This window comes from Pelodiscus sinensis, chromosome 11, assembly GCF_049634645.1.
Source record: "Pelodiscus sinensis isolate JC-2024 chromosome 11, ASM4963464v1, whole genome shotgun sequence".
Lineage (NCBI taxonomy): Eukaryota > Metazoa > Chordata > Testudines > Trionychidae > Pelodiscus > Pelodiscus sinensis.
The window spans coordinates 26888565-26907933 of NC_134721.1; the positions used below are offsets into that span (position 1 = coordinate 26888565).

Below are 19369 nucleotides of genomic sequence, written 5' to 3' on the forward strand. Positions count from 1 at the left end.
TGTTCTCAGGATAAGTTCTTTAGGTTTTTGGGGGCTTTAAAATCTGACTGTAAGGAGGTCATTTAGAGTTCTCTTTTTTTTTTTTTAAGGAGGAATAAACCACATATTTGATAGATACAGTATAGCACTAAGATCCTATTGCTGTACAGTTTTTATGTTATCTCATAGAAGTTAATTTTCAAATCAATCCTTAATTTTTCTTTGTCTGATAAACAGTTTGAAAGGACCAATTGATTGTGAATCACTGAAGAATGACGTTTCTTTAAACTGTACGAAAACAGAAGAGAAATTACTGAACACATGGTATCCAAGAGTTATAAATCTCTTCACCAGAAAGGAGGCATTAGAGGGAGTAAAGTCAGATAAAGTTGATTCTTTCTATAACTGTGTGGCTACACTTATGTCTAACCAGGTGAATATCTTTTTGTACCTTCGACAGTTAACTTTTTATATATAATTTGGTGATTTTTAAATAAGCCAGTTGAATATATCATGTTATTTTTAATTAAAGATCTTATATTTAACTATCTATTTCCTGGAATCCAGTTAGATTAGGAATATGTATTCTCAGATTTTTAAAATGTTTCTTTTGTAAAAGACCTAGGAATTATTAAATGTACCTATTTTCCCCAAAGCGAATGAAAATTTTGGATGTAAAACTCTTGAAAGAGACTCCATCACTTGAAACCTAATCAGTTAAAAAAGATATAAAATTGCTGAATTCCCCAGCCAGTCAGTTTTCATGGTTTCATGGGCAACTATATTGCCCATATTTCTTAAAAAAAATTCTCTCTCATGCTGCTGTTTTAAAACAAACACATACACGTGAAGAAGGGAAATTGACTCAGAACCTAGTCCTGCAAATACCTAGATATATTAATAATGTTCAGTGGGATTAAAGTTGCTCATGAGTAAGTGTGTTCAGGATGAAACCCTGAAAAAATTATAGAGAAAAAGTTGAAATGGACAATCTATAGAGTGCTTCCAAATGCACAAAGTTAGCAAACAAAATGAAAAATAATTATATTCTGTCTGTCATTTATAATGATGCTGGGTGTATTAGCAATATTAATTATATTATAGTAACAATAGCAGGTAAAAACATTTTAAAGCAGTAGTATTGCTTTTAGGGGTCTGATTTAATAGCTATTGTAGTCAGTGGAAGTACTCCTATTAATTTTATTGGGTTCAAGGCAAGGCTCAAGGTACCAAAATAAAATGGAAATTCTAATTTATTTAAACAATGGAAGGGATATCATTTTCCATGGTGTCATGTAATAAAGTAAATGTGTGGTATTGTCTAGTTGAAAGAGCTACTGAGAAGAACTGTTGAAGCTTATGTGAAGCTCTTTGATCCTGAAGACAGGAGATGGCTGCCATTGTTTAAGATGGAATTGACTTTTGACGATGAGAAAATGGAATTCTATCCAAGCTTTCAAGATCTGGAAGAAGCCATTCTGTTTATAGTGACCCGGATAGGACAGACTCTTCAGGTGCAGTTTAATCTTTATGTACTTCCAAAGACTGTATGTGTAATATTACAAAATATATGAAGAAGTTAATAAGTTAGGATCATATCCTTCCCTGGCCAGAAAAATATTTAGAAGCATCTGCTCTGCTGCAAGGTGTCTGCAGTATAGAGCATGGTTCCTTATGGCAGTCAGGATGCTGTATTCCAAGGTGTGTTTTGCTGTGCCTTGGACCAGGAGCAGGAGTAACTTAACTATCTGCCATCTAATGGTTAGTATTTCCTGCCAATGGCAATATGTACTCTAAACAGTCTGAAGAGGGACTCTCAGACTACACACCAGTGAGAACATTGAGCAGCTTGACAAAGAGTTTGCATCTTTAAAGCCTAACAGTTCTTCTTTTAGTGATTGCACATCCATTCTACTGTAGGCTTGTGTGCACTTCTTGCACAGTCATTGAAGATTTTCTTGTCAGCAGAATGTTAGGGTGGCATGAATGCCATCGCCTCACACCACTGCGTGCAGATATAAAGCCACCCCTGAACCTCTCCTCTCAATTCCTTCATACCACTGTGGATGATTGTTGGAGCTGCTATCCTTGCTTTTGAAAGTCCTACCCTCTTTAGTGAGTATAGTACCCATTGTGTTAGTATGAGGTTAGTTTAGTTTGGAGATTTTGTACATAGTTTAGGTGAAAAAATAAGTTTAGGTTAATATTTAGTATCACGGAATCATCATTTTCTGTTTTGGTACCAGTACTGGATTCATGCCTTGTTTTCATGGCTTCAGAACCTGTCACTCAAGTAACAAGTCTGTGCCAGTGAGTGACGTGTATCCCAGATGCCTTCAGTGTCTGGGGGAGTGACAACTGTTACTTCTTCTTTGAGTAGTCCCTGTGGGTGCTCCACTCATGATGTCGGGCTTGTCCCAGCGCCGCAGCTTGGAGGCTTTGCATAGCTGTATTCAGCCGGGTTGCGCATGCATGGTGTGCAGCACGCCGTTCATGCCCTTTGATCTTTGTGCGCACCCGGCTCTCCACTCAGTTCTTCTCAGACTGGCCACGGATTCTCTCTTCATCCCTTCAGTTCTCTCTTCATCCCTTCAGTAGTTTCTCAGTCCCCTCAGGGGATCTGTAGTTAATTACTTGTAAATAGTTATCCTTTTTGTAGACTGTTCTTTTTTTTATCTACAAAAAACCCCCCAAACAAACAAAAAAACAACTTAACACTTCATTAAAGTCTGGCTTCTCTGCTTCCCTGTTGTCACTGATGGGGAGTCTAACAGACAAGGCTTTTCACAGGAGGAAAAGTTTAACCCAGTCATGCCTGGATCCCCAGGCTTCAAAAAGTGTGCCCTATGCAGTGAGCCCATGCCAGCCTCGGATGGACATTCAACATGTATACGCTGTTTAGGGGAAAACCATATTCTCCAAAAATGCGGCATTGCTCAAAAGTGACAGCCCACACCCGCTGTGACAGAGAAATGTGCCTCAATGTTGCTGCTGGACCCCGATAGGATGACTGCTGGACAACTTGGGGGGACCCAGAAGAGAAGGGTCTATTTCCTTGAACCGCTGGCAGATAAAAGGAAGAAAATCTCCTCTGCCAGATTACTCCCACCTCAGAGGACTGCGGGAGATAAGCCAAGGTCCTCTGGCTCTGTCCCACGACCCTCAGTACTTGGGTTTGGGACAAAAGCGAAGAAGGCTGCAGCATCCGAAAGAGCCTCTTTGGTGCCAACAAGCAGCCTCGGTGCCAACAAGCAGTGCCTGCGCTACAAAGATGCCAACACCTCTCTGCTCAACCCTGCAAGCGGTGCCGGAGCAACGGCCATCCGCACGGACAGCAATGGCACTGCAGGGAACTCTCCCGGAACTGGTAACACAACAAGCACCATTGTCGGCGCCACGCAGTAGTCCCGCAACACAAACAGCCCCAGCACCGGCGCAAACAGTGGTGCCACAACTTGCTCAAACACCAGCACTGGAGCAGGAGCTGGAGCCAGAGCCAGCACTGAGGCACTCAGACTCACCGGCAAAAGCTTCTGTTAAAACGCAGAGACAGGGCACTTCCCACTCCCCTTCTCCAAGACTTTCACCGGGTCCTTCTCCTTCTCTTCCTCCAATGTATCAATTGCCTCTGAACCATGCCTACTGGCACCACAGCCCAAGACAGCAGTTCTGCCACAGGCATTACTCCCCATATGGGCACCTGTGCTACAGCGACTACTACAGGCACCGATCCTACTCTCTACCATACAGACGGTCACCATGCTATCGCTATTCTCCGCGTGCCACCTATGAGAGGCGACATACCAGTTGTAGATCATCCAGGTGTTCATCGCCTCACCCATTGGATCAATATTACGATCATCACCATGATTCTCTGTACTAGTCACGTTCACACGTCCACCACCGTGCGCACCAACAACCTTCATGCGCCAACCCATCAACAGCAGGTCACACGCCACCATAGCAACACCATAGTCATCAGTTGACATCTCCAACACACAGCTCGGGTGCCACAACACAGCGATCGGACTTAGAGGACGGACAATTGTCAGAAGCGGAAGACCAGCAGTCTGAAAATCCAATTCCTGATTGCTTATCCTCTTCACCAGACGAGGCGTTTTTCCCAGTGGACACGTCTTCACCGGACGATTTTAAACAGTTCCAGGACCTCTTCAAGCAAGCGGCTCAGCTGGATTTCCTGGGACTAACAGAATTTCAAATGAAACAGCATTGATTGTTGAAAAATTTGCACCTAAGGCAGAGTGAAAAAGTTGCCATCCCAATAGATGAAGCCATTATGGAGGAGGCAGACATCATCTGGCAGACACCAGCTTCAGTGCCACCGACCTGCAGGAGAGCGGACAAGAAATATTTTGTTCTGTCCAAGAATCTTGAGTTCCTCTTTAACCACCCACAGCTGAACTCACTGGTGGTAGTCACAGCACAACAGTGGGCCAAAACACCGCAGGATAAGACAATACCAGATGTCAAAAAGCTAGACATATTCGGCGGGAAAGTATACTCTTTGGCAACCCTGCTCCTATGCATTTCTAATTATGCTGCCTTTGCCAAAATTACAACTTTGACAATTATGAAAAGATAGCGTAACTTCTTCAATACCTGCCAGAAAGCAAGCTTCCCGGACCTCTTAAAGTCTCTTGTGCAAGAGAGTTTTGTGGCGGCACGAGCGAGTTTGCAGATCTCACTGTATGTGGCGGACACAGCAGCCTGCACCACTGCAACTGCAATAGTGATGAGGCGTTCTTCTTGGGTTACTTCTGCAGCAGTCCCAAAGGAGCTTCACACAAAAGTGGAAGACCTCCCATTTGACAAAAACAAGTTTTCCGCAGAGAAGACGGATGAGATCCTCTGCTCCGGAAAAGATTCCTAGTCTACACTCCGCACCCTGGGGATATACCCCCTCCTTCGACGCAAAAGATACTATCCATAACAGAGGAGGTACGATTTCCCCTCTCAGAGACAACACCACCAGCAGCGACTGTAGACCAATTGTGTACAAGACAGCACCCGCAACGTAGGCGACCCCAACCATCCCATACACTCAATCAACAAAACTCCAAGCAGCAAGTTTGATGGTTTGGTCAAGGGCATGCAACAAGTCCTTACAGTGAAGACGGAACAGGTCACTCATCTTTTTCACCACCGACTTCAATCTTTTCAACATCAATGGGTGGCGATTACATTGGACCGCTGGGTATTACAACTCGTGGTATCTGAGCTCACCATTCCCTTCATCACCATACCACCCACTAATCCACCAACCCCATCCCTCTTCAGGGACCTATCTCATGAGACCCTGTTGAAGGAAGAGGCCCAGCATCTACTCTCCATAGGAGCTATAGAGGCTGTTCCGCCTCAGTTCAGAGGACGGGGGTTCTATTCATGGTATTTTCTCAGAGAAAAAAACTGGAGGATGGGAGCCTATCCTCAACCTCAGGAAGTTGAACAAGTACCTCCACTGTCAAAGATTCAAGATGGTGACCCTTTCCACGATAATACCATCACTAGAGAAGGACGATTGGTTTGCAGCCCTCGACTTGCAAGACGTGTATTTTCACATAGCGATACATCCAGTTCACAGACGTTTTCTCTGTTTCACCATTGGAGATGATCATTTCCAATACTGCATGCTATTGTTTGGACTTGCATCGGCTCCCAAGGTGTTTTCAAAAACCCTGGCAGTTGTAGCAGTTCACTTATGGCACAGAGATGTAATCGTATTCCTGTATCTAGATGACTGCCTTATAAAAGGCAAGTTTAGACAAGAGGTACTACACATGGTTACAGTAACCAGGCAAACATTTCTATCGCTTGGGCTCATAATCAACAAGCAGAAATCGTCTCCATATCCTACTCAGAGTATAAATTTCATAGGTGCACGTTTAGATTCCACCACGGCCAGTGCATACTTACCTCAAGAGAGTTTTCGGATTATACATGAGCTGGCCATGGTAGTCATCTATGCCCCTACAGTCACCATACTTATCTGTCTCCTCCTCATGGGGCATATGGCGGTCACCACCTTCATAGTTCAACATGGGAGACTTCACTTTCGCTGTCTGCAGCACTGGCTGGCATTGGTGTATACGCCAATGAAACACTCTATGCACAAGGTGATAAACCCAAACACTTTAGTTCGCAAATCCCTGAGCTGGTGGTTGAACCCCAAAAACCTACTAGCAGGGGTCCTATTCAAACCTATACAAACAGATGGCCAACAGCCATCAGCTCCGCTGACTACAGACACCTCCCTTTTGGGCTGGGGAGGTACTTGTTCAACTTCCTGAGGTTGAGTATAGGCTGCCATCCTCCAGCCTACACATCAATGGCATGTCTGTACAAGGCAGGTGGTCCACAGTGGAAGCCCTTTCCCATATCAACTTCCTGGAACGAAAAGCGGTATTCCTCACTTGCAAACATTTCCGTACGCACATTACTGGCACGACCGTCTGAGTTCTTATGGACAATATAGCAACTAAGTATTATATCAGTCGACAAGGAGGAGCACAATCCTGACTACTCTGTACACAGGCAGTCCGCTTATGGAACTAGTGCGTACGAAACCACGTCACAGCTGATGCTCTCAGCAGATATTTCCCTCACAACTACGAGTGGGAAATCCACCCTGATGTCCTGGAGAACATCTTCCGAGTTTGGGGATTGCCACAAATAGACCTCTTCGTTACCTACAGCAACAGGAAGTATCACATTTACTACTCCAGAGGAGGCATAAGCAAAGGCTCCTTGAAGATGCACTGTTAATCCATTGGGAAGCACCTCTGCTCTATGCATTCCCATCGACGGTATTTATTCCGAGAGGAATACAGAAAATCAGAGAAGACTCAGGCCAAGTCATACTCCTAGCACCAGCCTGGGCAAGACAACCGTGGTACCCTCTTCTTCACAGGATGACCCTTTTAGCACCACGTCCCTTACCACTCCTTCCAGATCTTCTCTCTCAGAACCAGGGTTTCTGCTACATCCCAGACCAGAGACCCTCCATCTAACAGGGTGACTCCTAGCTGGTTCAGACTAGAAGAGCAACGTTGTTCAGAGGCAGTGAAGACAGTACTGTTGAACAGTAAAAGACAAACTACAAGAAGGACTTACCTGGCAAAATGGAAGAGATTCGTGGCTTGGTGTAAGAACAGTGAGATCGAACCATACTCGACACCGATGCATAAAATCCTCATTCATATCCTCTCCCTCCACCAAGCAGATCTCTCAATCTCTACCCTAAGGGTACACCTATCAGCAATCACTGCCTTCCATGCCACCATCAATGGTCAGTCCATCTTTGCTCATCCCAAAACCAAGAGATTGCTTAAGGGAATAGCAGAGATTGCTTAAGGGAATAAAGCCCCCGCGAAGACCCATGCCCCCCGATTGGAGCTTGGACTTGGTCCTTGACACGTTGATGTAACCACCCTTTGAACCACTAGCCACCACGTCATTATCTATGCTCAACATGAAAGTGGTATTCTTATTGGCAATTACATCTGCCCTTAGGGTTAGCGAATTGGCAGCATTAATGGCAACGCCACCCTTCACGGTTTTCAACAAGGACTTGGTCACGTAGCGTACTCATCCAGCCTTTATCCCTAAAGTCGCTTCACAATTTTATGTTAATTAACCCATCATCTTACCTGTCTTTTATCCAAAGCCACATGCCTCTACTTGACACTCGCTACTCCATACCCTTGATGTACGTTGAGCTATAGCATTTTATAGAGACAGAACGCGGACCTGGTGCAAAACCAACCACCTAATAGTATCTATAGAAGACTGCTCCAAGGGCAACCCATGGTCCTCTCAGCGTCTTTCCAGGATCTTAGTCTCTTGCATCACCACGTGTCACTTGATCCGCAAAAGTCCTTCCAGACACTACCTAGGGCACACCCCACCAGGGCAGTAGCAACATCCATGGCATTTGTCAGAGGAGTCTCACTGCCGGAAATCTGCAGGGCAGCCACATGGTCCTCAGACTTGACCTTTATGAACCACTACGCAATAGTGTGGTGGAGGATACCTGATTCCTCGGTGACCTCAGCAGTACTTTCATAGAATCATAGAATCATAGAATAATAGGACTGGAAGGGACCTCAAGAGGTCATCGAGTCCAGCCCCCCGCCCTCAAGGCAGGACCAAGCTCCACCTACACCATCCCTGACAGATGTCTATCTAACCTGTTCTTAAATATCTCCAGAGAGGGAGATTCCACCACCTCCCTTGGCAATTTATTCCAATATTTGACCACCCTGACAGTTAGGAATTTTTTCCTAATGTCCAATCTAAACCTCCCCTGCTGCACTTTAAGCCCATTACTCCTTGTCCTGTCCTCAGAAACCAAGAGGAACAAATTTTCTCCTTCCTCCTTGTGACACCCTTTTAGATATTTGAAAACCGCTATCATGTCCCCCCTTAATCTTCTTTTTTCCAAACTAAACAAGCCCAGTTCATGAAGCCTGGCTTCATAGGTCATGTTCTCTAGACCTTTAATCATTCTTGTCGCTCTTCTCTGTACCCTTTCCAATTTCTCCACATCTTTCTTGAAATGTGGCGCCCAGAACTGGACACAGTACTCCAGCTGAGGCCTAACTAGTGCAGAGTAGAGCGGCAGAATGACTTCACGAGTTTTGCTTACAACACACCTGTTGATACAACCTAGAATCATATTTGCTTTTTTTGCAACAGCATCACACTGTTGACTCGTATTCAACTTGTGGTCCACTATGACCCCTAGATCCCTTTCCGCCATGCTCCTTCCTAGACAGTCGCTTCCCATCTTGTATGTATGGAACTGATTGTTCCTTCCTAAGTGGAGCACTTTGCATTTCTCTTTATTAAACCTCATCCTGTTTACCTCTGACCATTTCTCTAACTTGCTAAGGTCATTTTGAATTATGTCCCTATCCTCCAAAGAAGTCGCAACCCCACCCAGTTTAGTATCATCTGCAAACTTAATAAGCGTACTCTCTATCCCAATATCTACATCATTGATGAAGATATTGAACAGTACGGGTCCCAAAACAGACCCTTGAGGAACTCCACTTGTTATCCCTTTCCAGCAGGATTTAGCACCGTTAACAACAACTCTCTGACTACGGTTATCCAGCCAATTATGCACCCACCTTATCGTGGCCCTATCTAAGTTATATTTGCCTAGTTTATCAATAAGAATATCATGCGAGACCGTATCAAATGCCTTACTAAAGTCTAGGTATATGACATCCACCGCTTCTCCCTTATCCACAAGGCTCGTTATCTTATCAAAGAAAGCTATCAGATTAGTTTGGCATGACTTGTTCTTCACAAACCCATGCTGGCTATTCCCTATCACTTTATTACCTTCCAAGTGTTTGCATAGGATTTCCTTAATTACCTGCTCCATTATCTTCCCTGGGACAGACGTTAAACTGACCGGTCTATAGTTTCCTGGGTTGTTCTTATTCCCCTTTTTATAGATGGGCACAATATTTGCCCTTTTCCAGTCTTCTGGAATCTCCCCTGTCTGCCATGATTTTTCAAAGATCATAGCTAAAGGCTCAGATACCTCCTCTATCAGCTCCTTGAGTATCTTGGGATGCATTTCATCAGGACCTGGTGACTTGCTGACATCTAACTTTCCTAAGTGACTTTTAACTTGTTCTTTGTGTATCCTATCTTCTAAACTTACCCTCTCTCTGCTTGTATTCACTACGTTAGGCACACCTCCAGACTTCTCGGTGAAGACCGAAACAAAGAAGTCATTGAGCATCTCCGCCATTTCCAAGTTTCCTGTCACTGCTTCTCCCTCCTCACTAAGCAGTGGGCCTACCCTGTCCTTGGTCTTCCTCTTGCTTTTAATGTATTTATAAAAAGTCTTCTTGTTTCCCTTTATGCCTGTAGCTAGTTTGATCTCATTTTGTGCCTTTGCCTTTCTAATCTTGCCCCTGCATTCCCGTGTTGCTTGCCTATATTCATCCTTTGTTAGTTGTCCTAGTTTCCATTTTTTATATGACTCCTTTTTTATTTTGAGATCGTGCAAGACCTCCTTGTTAAGCCAAGCTGGTCTTTTGCCATATTTTCTATCTTTCCTACACAGCGGAATTGTTTGCTTTTGGGCCCTTAACAACGTCCCTTTGAAATACTTCCAACTCTCCTCAGTTGTTTTTCCCTTCAGTCTTACTTCCCATGGGACCTTACCTACAAGTTCTCTGAGCTTATCAAAATCTGCCTTCCTGAAATCCATTACCTCAATTGTGCTGGTCTCCCTTCTACCTTTCCTTAAGATCATGAATTCTATTATTTCGTGATCACTGTCCCCTATACTGTCTTCCACTTTCAAGTTCTCAACTAGTTCCTCCCTATTTGTTAAAACCAAATCCAGAACAGCTTCTCCTCTGGTAGCTTTTTCAACCTTCTGAAACAGAAAGTTGTCTCCAATGCAGTCCAGAAACTTATTGGATAGCCTGTGCCCCGCTGTGTTAGTGTCCCAACATATGTCTGGATAGTTGAAGTCCCCCATCACCACCAAATCTTGGGCTTTGGATAGTTTTGTTAATTGTTTAAAAAAGGCCTCATCCACCTCTTCCACCTGGCTAGGTGGCCTGTAGTAGACTCCTAGCATGATATCACCCTCGTTTTTTATCCCTTTTAGCTTAACCCAGAGACTCTCTACACAGCTATCTCCTACATTCATCTCCACTTCAGTCCAAGTGTGTACATTTTTAATATACAAGGCAACCCCTCCTCCCTTTTTTCCCTGTCTGTCCTTCCTGAGCAAGCCGTACCCTTCCATACCAACATTCCAATCATGCGTCCCATCCCACCAGGTTTCTGTAATTCGATCATTGACAGACCTGAACTCCAGGAACACAACATGAGTACTGCTACAAAGTCACCACGAGTGGAGCACCCATGGGGACCACTCAAAGAAGAAGAAGTTACTCACCTTTGTGCAGTAACAATGGTTCTTCGAGATGGGTCCCCGTGGGTGCTCCACATCTTGCTGTTCCTCCCCGTTCCGGAGTTGTTTCTTTTTGTATCCTTACAGATACCGAACGGTGAGAGGAACTGAGTGGAGAGCCGTGTGTGTGTGAAGATCAAAGGGCATGAATGGCATGTGCTGCACACCGCGCCTGCGTGACCTAGCTGAATACAGCTATGCAAAGCTTCCGAGCTGCGGTGCTGGGATGAGCCTGACACCATGAGTGGAGCACCCACAGGGACCCATCTTGAAGAACTATCATTGCTGCACAAAGGTGAGTAATTTCTTCTTTTGTAGGGACCTCAAGTTCTGCTTAAAGAAAAGGCAACTAGACTGAACTATCTCCTCATGGAGCCTGCAGTTTGCCCACCATCAGATCCTTCCTATGCAGAGCAGATATCAGGCACATCCAAATCTATTCAATGCACTTTTCAGGACTCCTGACCAATACTGGGATCTGACATATATGCTTCAGTGGTTCTAGCTACAGTTCCAATGCACCATTTAATACTAGCAGCTGCTACAGTAAGTGCACCTCAGGACGATTCTATCTAGGGCAGTGCTGGGCAAAATACAGTCTACGGGTGGATCTGACCCACCAAGCCACTGGCTCCAGCCAGCAGACCACCCTGCCAGGACCCTCAGGCACACAGTTGCCACAGTTTAAAGTGTTGTCTGTGCGGCTCTCTGCTCTGCAGAGACGGGGAGGCTTCATGTGATCTCCTGGCCCCCAGCCTAATCCTCAGTGCCTAGAGGCTAGAAATAACCGGCCAATAAGAATTGACCCCAGCCAATCTCTCAGTGCCTATTGGCTGGAAAAAACTGGCCTTTAGAAGCGGAGAAATTGGCCTGGGGGATGGGGGTAGCACAAGCCTCTTTCCCTCCCTGGAGCCAAGAGCCACGTGGAGGGAACAAGCCTGCAGTTTAAAGTGATCTGGAGCTGCAGCAGGCAGCAAGCCCAGTCTGCCTTGGGGGTGCAGCAGGGCTTTGCTGGCTTTTGGTAAGTGCCTCCCAGTCAGGGCCTGCCTCCTGCACCCCAACTCCCTCCCCCAGGACACCATCCAAACCCTCTGCATGCCCTTGTCCCCAGGTCACAACTCCCTCCCAGACTTTGCATCTCCTCCTAGAGCCCCTCCCCTGGCTGGAATCCTCTACTGCATCCATAGTCCCTCCCTAACCCTATACCCCAATCCCTCAACCCAGGTCATAACCCCTTCCTTCACCCAAACTCCCTCTCAGACCATCTCCTGCACCCTAGTTCCTTACCCTGTGTTCCCTCCTGCACCCGACCTCCACCTTAGATCTCACATCTCCTCCCCAGAAAAGTGCGCTCTTTGACCACTTTCCAAAGTCTTGGAGTGGCCCCCTACCTAAAATTATTGCCCACCCCTTATCTAGAGAGAAGCTAGTGATGATCTTCCCAGTTCCTCCATCTGCAGACTTGGAACTGGTCTCCCAGAACTGACATGAGCAGCTCCTCCTTGGCTTGAGGATGTGGTCTCTTCATCATACTTTGAGGTCAGCTCTTATGTATCTCAGCTGATCTGTTCAACAGCTACCATGCTCAACATTCCAAGGACCAATGGCTTGGACATAACTGGGTCCTACCTCTACCATTCTACATGAGAGATCCACTTCCTGGACACCACAGTACAAATCAACAATGGAAAATTAGACACTCTCTACAGAAAACCCACCGACTCATACAGTTACCTACATGCTTCCAGCTCCCATCCAGAACACACCACACGATCCATCGTCTAGAGCCAAGCCCTTCGATACAACCGCATCTGCTCTAATCCCACTGACAGAGACCAGAAGCTTCAGGATCTCTACCAAGCATTTATAAACCTCAACTACCCACCCGGAGAAATAAAAAAGCAAATTGAAAGAGCCAGACGAATACCTAGAAACCATCTACTTCAAGACAGTCCCAAGAAAACCAACAATAGAACACCACTTGTCATCACCTACAACCCCCAACTTAAACCTGTCCAACACATTATCAATAAACTACAGCCTATACTGGAACAGGATACCATACTCCAAGAGGCTCTGGGAGACAGACCCATAGTCTCCTATAGACAACCACCTAACCTCAAGATGATTCTTACCAACAACCACAGGACATACCACACTAATACCAACCCTGGTACCTTCCCTTGCAACAAACCCCGTTGCCAACTTTGTCCACATATTCATTCTGCTGATACCATTATTGGACCTAACCAAGTGAGTTATAAGATCAAGAACACATATTCCTGCGCATCCAGAAATATAATTTATGCTATCATGTGCCGAAAGTGTCCGTCTGCTATGTACATTGGACAAACATCTCAGACACTTCGCCAAAGGATTAATTCCCACAAAACAGATATCAGACAAGATCACAAAGAAAAAACAGTTTCTTGCCATTTTAACCAGAAAGGACACTCTCTCAATGACTTAACCACCTGCATTCTGCTACAAAGATCTTTTATATCTGCACTTGAAAGGGAATCCTCTGAACTGTCATTCATGTTAAAATTCGACACTCTCCGGGAAGGAATGAACAAACACTCAAACTATCTTACCCATTACCAAGATAGCTTCCCCAATTATCACCTCTAATACCATTAGCTCACAGACATCCCACTCTCCCCACCTCTAATATCATCAATTCACAGACACTTACCTTCCTTCCTCCCCCCCCCCGCATCCTCCTCCTGTTCTGAAATGTGATTTGTCCTTTTCATATGTGTTCATTTTTTTAAATTGTATCCTTTGTTATATATGGTTGTGACTATTTTCTTCCACTATGTGATCTGAGGAAGTGGGTCTGGCCCACGAAAGCTCATCATCTAATAAACCATCTTGTTAGTCTTTAAAGTGCTACATTGTCCTGCATTTTACCTCTATTTTAGTGAGACTTCTGCTGCTCTTAGGGATTCCTCCATAGTTTAGAACATCTTTGCTCTCTTCCCAACCTATATGTTGTCTGGACATCGGGAACAGAGTCAGCATTTTCCTACCCCCAGTACTGCGACTGGTACTATGCATGGGGAATCATGTGTTCCGGATTATTCTATGAAGGCATTGGAGAAGGCTCCACATCAACAATCTTTAGCCTTTTCTTCTTTATCACCTGAGAAGGTGGTGATAAGTCTGCTTCTCCCATTTCTAATGGTTATTAAGCTTGTCAGGACTTATGGTTGCACTTGCAGCTCTGTATATCCAACCAGAAGTACAAGAAAAATCACACAGGCTGGTGGACATTTTAGGTTCTGCAGGACCCTATTAGAGAACTCTCCCTATTTAATGAGGCAATTCTAGTGCTTGTTGAGGTATTATGGGTCTCACAGCAAAAAGGGTGATGTCAATCTTGTAAAAGTGAAGAAAAACTTCATACTTTAGTCTAGGCGTTAGAAAAGCTTTATCTTTTTAGCTAGATCCATTTAGACTAGAAGGTTTATTGGTTCACAGAGACACAGCATAGCTTAGGATCGATAATAGCACAGGAGTCAGAGTAGGAAGACTTATTCCTCTTGGGGGAAAGGGCTCCTGGGCCCTGAACCCCTCTTTCCTGCTCCCAGTCTGCTCTCCTCATCCTACCCAGCCAAGACTGCCACACCCTCTCAGCCACCCCCTTCACCATTGTCCTCCTTCCAGGCCCAAGGTGCTATGTGCGGTTACCTGGGCCTTAGGATGTGAGAGACTGCATGTACTTCTCCAGTGAGTCACACCCAGCCTCCCCCTCCTCATGCAGCTAGTGCTGCAGAGCCTAGGGAAACTGAGGCACACATACGCCGCATCTCTACAGAGTAGCATAGGACAATAGGATCACATATAACCGCATAAGACAAACGGTGAATGCAACACCAGAGCGAACATAGGATTACAAAAGTAGACAGCACCCCTGCTCCATCACACTAGGTCATTATTACAAATGTTCATTGTCGTTTTGGGCAGAATAAAGAGCCATCCAGTATCCATCCAAAGGATCTCTTCTTGGATTTTAACTGTACGGGTGTGTCTAAACTACATGGCTCCGTCGACGGAGCCATGTAGATTAGGCTGATCCGCAAAGGGAAATGAAGCCGCAATTTAAATAATCGCGGCTTCATTTAAATTTAAATGGCTGTCACGCTGAGCCAACAAACAGCTGATCAGCTGTTTGTCGGCTCAGCACGCTAGCCTGGATGCTCCTGTACCAACCTGAAAGCCCTTTATCGACCTCCCCGTTATGCCTTGTAGGATGAGGTTTACCGGGGAGGTCGATAAAGGGCTTTCATGTCGGCAGGGGAGTGTCCAGACTAGCGCGCTGAGCCGACAAACAGCTCATCAGCTGTTTGTCGGCTCAGCGTGGCAGCCACGTAAATTTAAATGAAGCCACGATTATTTAAATCGTGGCTTCATTTCCCTTTGCCGAACAAACAAATCTACATGGCTCCGTCGACGGAGCCATGTAGTTTAGACGTACCCTATTAGTTGATGCTACTGATGGGCTGGTATCACATCCAAAGTAGAGTGTTGGTTTATTCAGACTGAATACAGGTAACTTTCATGGCCTTTCTGGATCATTTGCCAGTCTTGGAGATTTTGTAAGTTAGCTACTTGGTCACTGATCCATATGTTTGCCTCCCACTGTGCCCTCTCTCATCAGTCTAGAGATAATGCCAGTTTTGGACAGGTAGTCCTTCAGTCCCTGTGTGATGGATTTTCACCTACAGGATGCAGTCTGGGAGGTATGGGGACCACTTTGCGTCCTAACCATACAGCTGGTCTGGTCTCTGTCACGCTGCTTTGCTGATGATTGTCTGCCTCTCCAGGCACTATTTTCATCCAACACAATAGCAGGTTGCACCACACACTCAGCTGAGCTACCTGATTGCTTTACCTAAGCCAATCAGGGACACACAGAAGATAGTCAATTTCCCAGCTCTCTGGTCTTGTATTCTTGTTTATAAACCTTCTTGCACTTCTTAGGTATCTGTACCATACAAGTTTATTAATATATTTGCTCCCACCACAACGTGGGAATGATATGCAGTAGCCTTTGTTTACAGAACTGAGATTTTCCCAGACAGTTCACGCTAGTTTGCAAATTTATTTTATGTTTTATCTTAACTATAGAAAGATAGATTTTAAGTAATTGTAAGTGATTGCAAACAGATCAAAGCAGACTACTTAACAAATAAGGAAAAACACAAACTAAGTCTACTAGACTAGATAGATAGGATTTGAATGAGCAATTTCTCACCCTGACTGATGATACCACCAGATCACAAAGTTTCCATATACAAGATAGAAATCCCTTTAGCCTGGGATCGGCACTTCCCCCTGTTCAGTCTTTGTTCCTCAGGTGTTTTTAGGAGTTCTCTTATGTGAAGAGTGAAACCCTGAGATGATGTCACTTCCCACCTTGTATATATTTCTCCTTATGAGAGCAACCCCTTTGTTCCAAGCTCAGTTCTCCTCCAGCCCAGTTTGTGGAAGAATACAAATACCAAAATTCAGTTCAGTGTCACATGGTTTGGTCACATGCCCCTGCATGTCTTGCTGAGTCATAGCAGCCATTACCCATAGCCTCAATTATGCAGATGAGGTACAGCAATAATCCACACTGTCTCATTTGCATATTTTTGCACAAGGGGAGGCAGTGTAGACATAGTGTTTGGGTTTAGAAATTGGACTAGGACTTGAGATATGCCACACACTTCCTGGGTGACTTTGGGCGAGTACCTGAGAGCTGGATTCCATCAGTCTTATTTTTCATACTAAGTGATACATTACTCTGGGAGTAGCCAAAGTGATGTCAGTGGGGCTAACCACCAAGTAAGGGTATTGGAATGTAGCCATAAATCTTTGATTTGTTCTTCCTCATCTGCAAAATGGGCTAATACATTTTTGTCTGTCTTATTTGTTTAGATTTTAGGTTCTTTGAGGCAGGGAGTCTTGGTGTGCATGTGTATATGTGGTACCCCGCACAGTGGGGCCCCAATCTTGGTTGGGGCCTCTAGGGTGATTTTGTCAGTCAAATCAGTAATAACAGCAGGCTCATTTAAAAAAAAACATTTTCAAATTATATATTAGGAACATGTACTCTGGCAGGGTCAGTCTCCCCCCTGGGATCCTGACCACTGTCCCACACTTTGAGGGCTGCAGCAGGGCCCTCACCTGCAGGGTTTTTTTGTCCCTGGGCCTTCCTGGCCCTTAGCATACAGGATGTTGTATTGGGCTGAAGCCCTGGGCCAGTCACAGCTGACCAGAAAGCCCTCTTCTTGCCCTGCAAGGTGGGGGTGGGGGACAAGAGAGCCATCCAACACCCCCTGTTCAACTCCTCACCTCCCCCTGTAGCCTTTAGCAGGGCTGGTGGTTCCTCCTGCTCCTCCATGCTGAGTCTCCTTACCACTGGGTTATTTTCCTTCTCTCTCCCACCCCTCTGTCTCAGGGAGGGTTTTTAAAAGATGCTCCAGGGCAGTCCCAGTGGGCAGTGCACCCTTGACAGGCTGTCGGCATTGCCATGCTCGGTTCCCGCCTTACGTTTCACTTGAAAGTGGAACGGTTGAAGGGACAGGAACCATCGTGTCACTCTGGCATTTTTGTTTCGTTGCATTCACTGTAGGGGCCTGTGGTCTCCATAGTCCACTTCACAGCGAGGCACTCTTTCCACAATGGCATAATTTCTTTCCCTTGGTAGGAGCTTCCAGCTCAGTTTTGTATGGGGTGATCTTCCTTCCCAACCATTTGGGACAGCACAGCACCCAACCCAACTTCAGAGGCATCTGTCTGGAGAAGAAACTCCTTCTTGATGTCAGGGGCTATGAGTACTGGGTCTTTACACAAGACCGTCTTCAAGTCAATAAAGGCCTCCTCTGCCGCTGGGGACCAACTCATGACTTCTGGGCCACAGGCTTTTGTTAGGTCTGTCAGGGGGCATGCCCTGGAAGCAGAGTGGGGGATGAATCTCTGATATTACCCCACTAGCCCAAGGATTGCCTGGACTTGCTTTTTCCACACTGGCTGAGGCCAATTCTGTATTGCCTCTACTTTATTTAGCTGGGGCCTCACTATAGCCCTTCCTACAATATGCCCCAGATATTTGGCTTCTGCTAGCCCCATCGCGCACTTGGCAGAGTTTGCAGTGAGACCAGCTCTCCTCAGAGTGTCTACTACAGCCTCCACCTTTTCTAGGTGAGTTTCCCAGTCTGGGCTGTGTATGATGACATCATCCAGATATGCCGCTGCGTACGTGTCATGTGGTCGTAGTAGCTTATCCATGAGCCTTTGGAATGTTGCAGAGGCCCCATGTAACCCGAACGGTAGAACAGTGTATTGGTAGAGTCCCTCGGGGGTGGCAAAGGCTGTCTTCTTCCTGGCTAAGGGAATCTGCCAGTATCCTTTGGTCAGGTCAAGGGTAGACAGAAATTGAGCCTTTCCCAACCTATCAATCAGTTCATCTATCTGGGGCATCGGGTAGGCATCAAACTTGGATACTTCGTTCAGCTTCCTAAAATCATTACAAAATTGGAGGCTGCCATCTGGCTTAGGTACCAGAACAATGGGGCTGGACCATTGACTGTGAGATTCTTCTATGACACCCAGCTCCAGCAACTTCTTTACTTCCTTTTTAATCTCCTCCCATTTTGCCTCTGGTATCCGGTAGGGCCTCACATTCACCTGTACACCTGGGTCCGTAGTGATATGATGTTCCACCTCGGTGTTTCGGCCAGGTTGAGCTGAAAAATATATCCGAATGTCAGTCTAACACAGTGTTTCCCAATTGGTGCTCCGGGGAACCCTGGGTTTCCGCGAAGCAAAGCTAGGGGTTTCGCGAGGAGCTGGCACTTCCCCGCACCCTCTGAAAGATAAAGAACCAGCTAGCCAGCAGAGGCATGGGCAGCGAGTTGTATGGGCTCGTGGTGCCCATGCTCCACCAATATTCGGAACTAGAACGAGCCTTGCCCCCCCCCCCCCATGCGTCCTCCCATCCCGGTCCCAGAGCATCTCTCCCCTGTTCCTGTGCCCGTCCCCGCCGTGCGCAACCTTCACTGAGCTTCCCCTTGCTGGCTGCTGCTTCCCTGCACAGCGTGCTCAAACCAGTAGGCGGGGAGATGCCCGGGATTTTAAAACTGCTGGGCGCTGCGTTGCACTGTATGGCGGAGTTGCGGGTTCAGAGTCCAGGGACGGAGTGCAGACTCCAGCTCCACAAAGTGGAAGGCAGAAGGTAGGGGAAGGGCTAGGGCTAGGAGAGGAAGGGGCTTGTGCGGAGGGGGAGGAGAGAGGAAGGCACCAAAGGGACAGGGTAGAAGGCATTGGGGGCTAGAGAGGGGTCGGGGAGATGCTGGGAGAAGGCTTGAAAGAAGGGGTGGGTATGAGGGAGGCCGGGATGGAGCAAGTCATGTGTGAGGGCACAAAGGC

At 46.1% G+C, this 19369-nt stretch overlaps 1 protein-coding gene across 2 annotated transcripts in view; it reads left to right on the plus strand.

Annotated features, from left to right (window-relative positions):
* DNAH12 (dynein axonemal heavy chain 12) overlaps nucleotides 1-19369 on the plus strand; it is a 235540-nt gene that overhangs the window by 21305 nt on the left and 194866 nt on the right. For both annotated transcript variants that reach the window (XM_025188576.2, XM_014577420.3), the window contains exons 8-9: nucleotides 217-412; nucleotides 1305-1493. In XM_025188576.2, the coding sequence (XP_025044361.2) occupies nucleotides 217-412; nucleotides 1305-1493 (385 nt within the window). The remainder of the gene's footprint in view (nucleotides 1-216; nucleotides 413-1304; nucleotides 1494-19369) is intronic.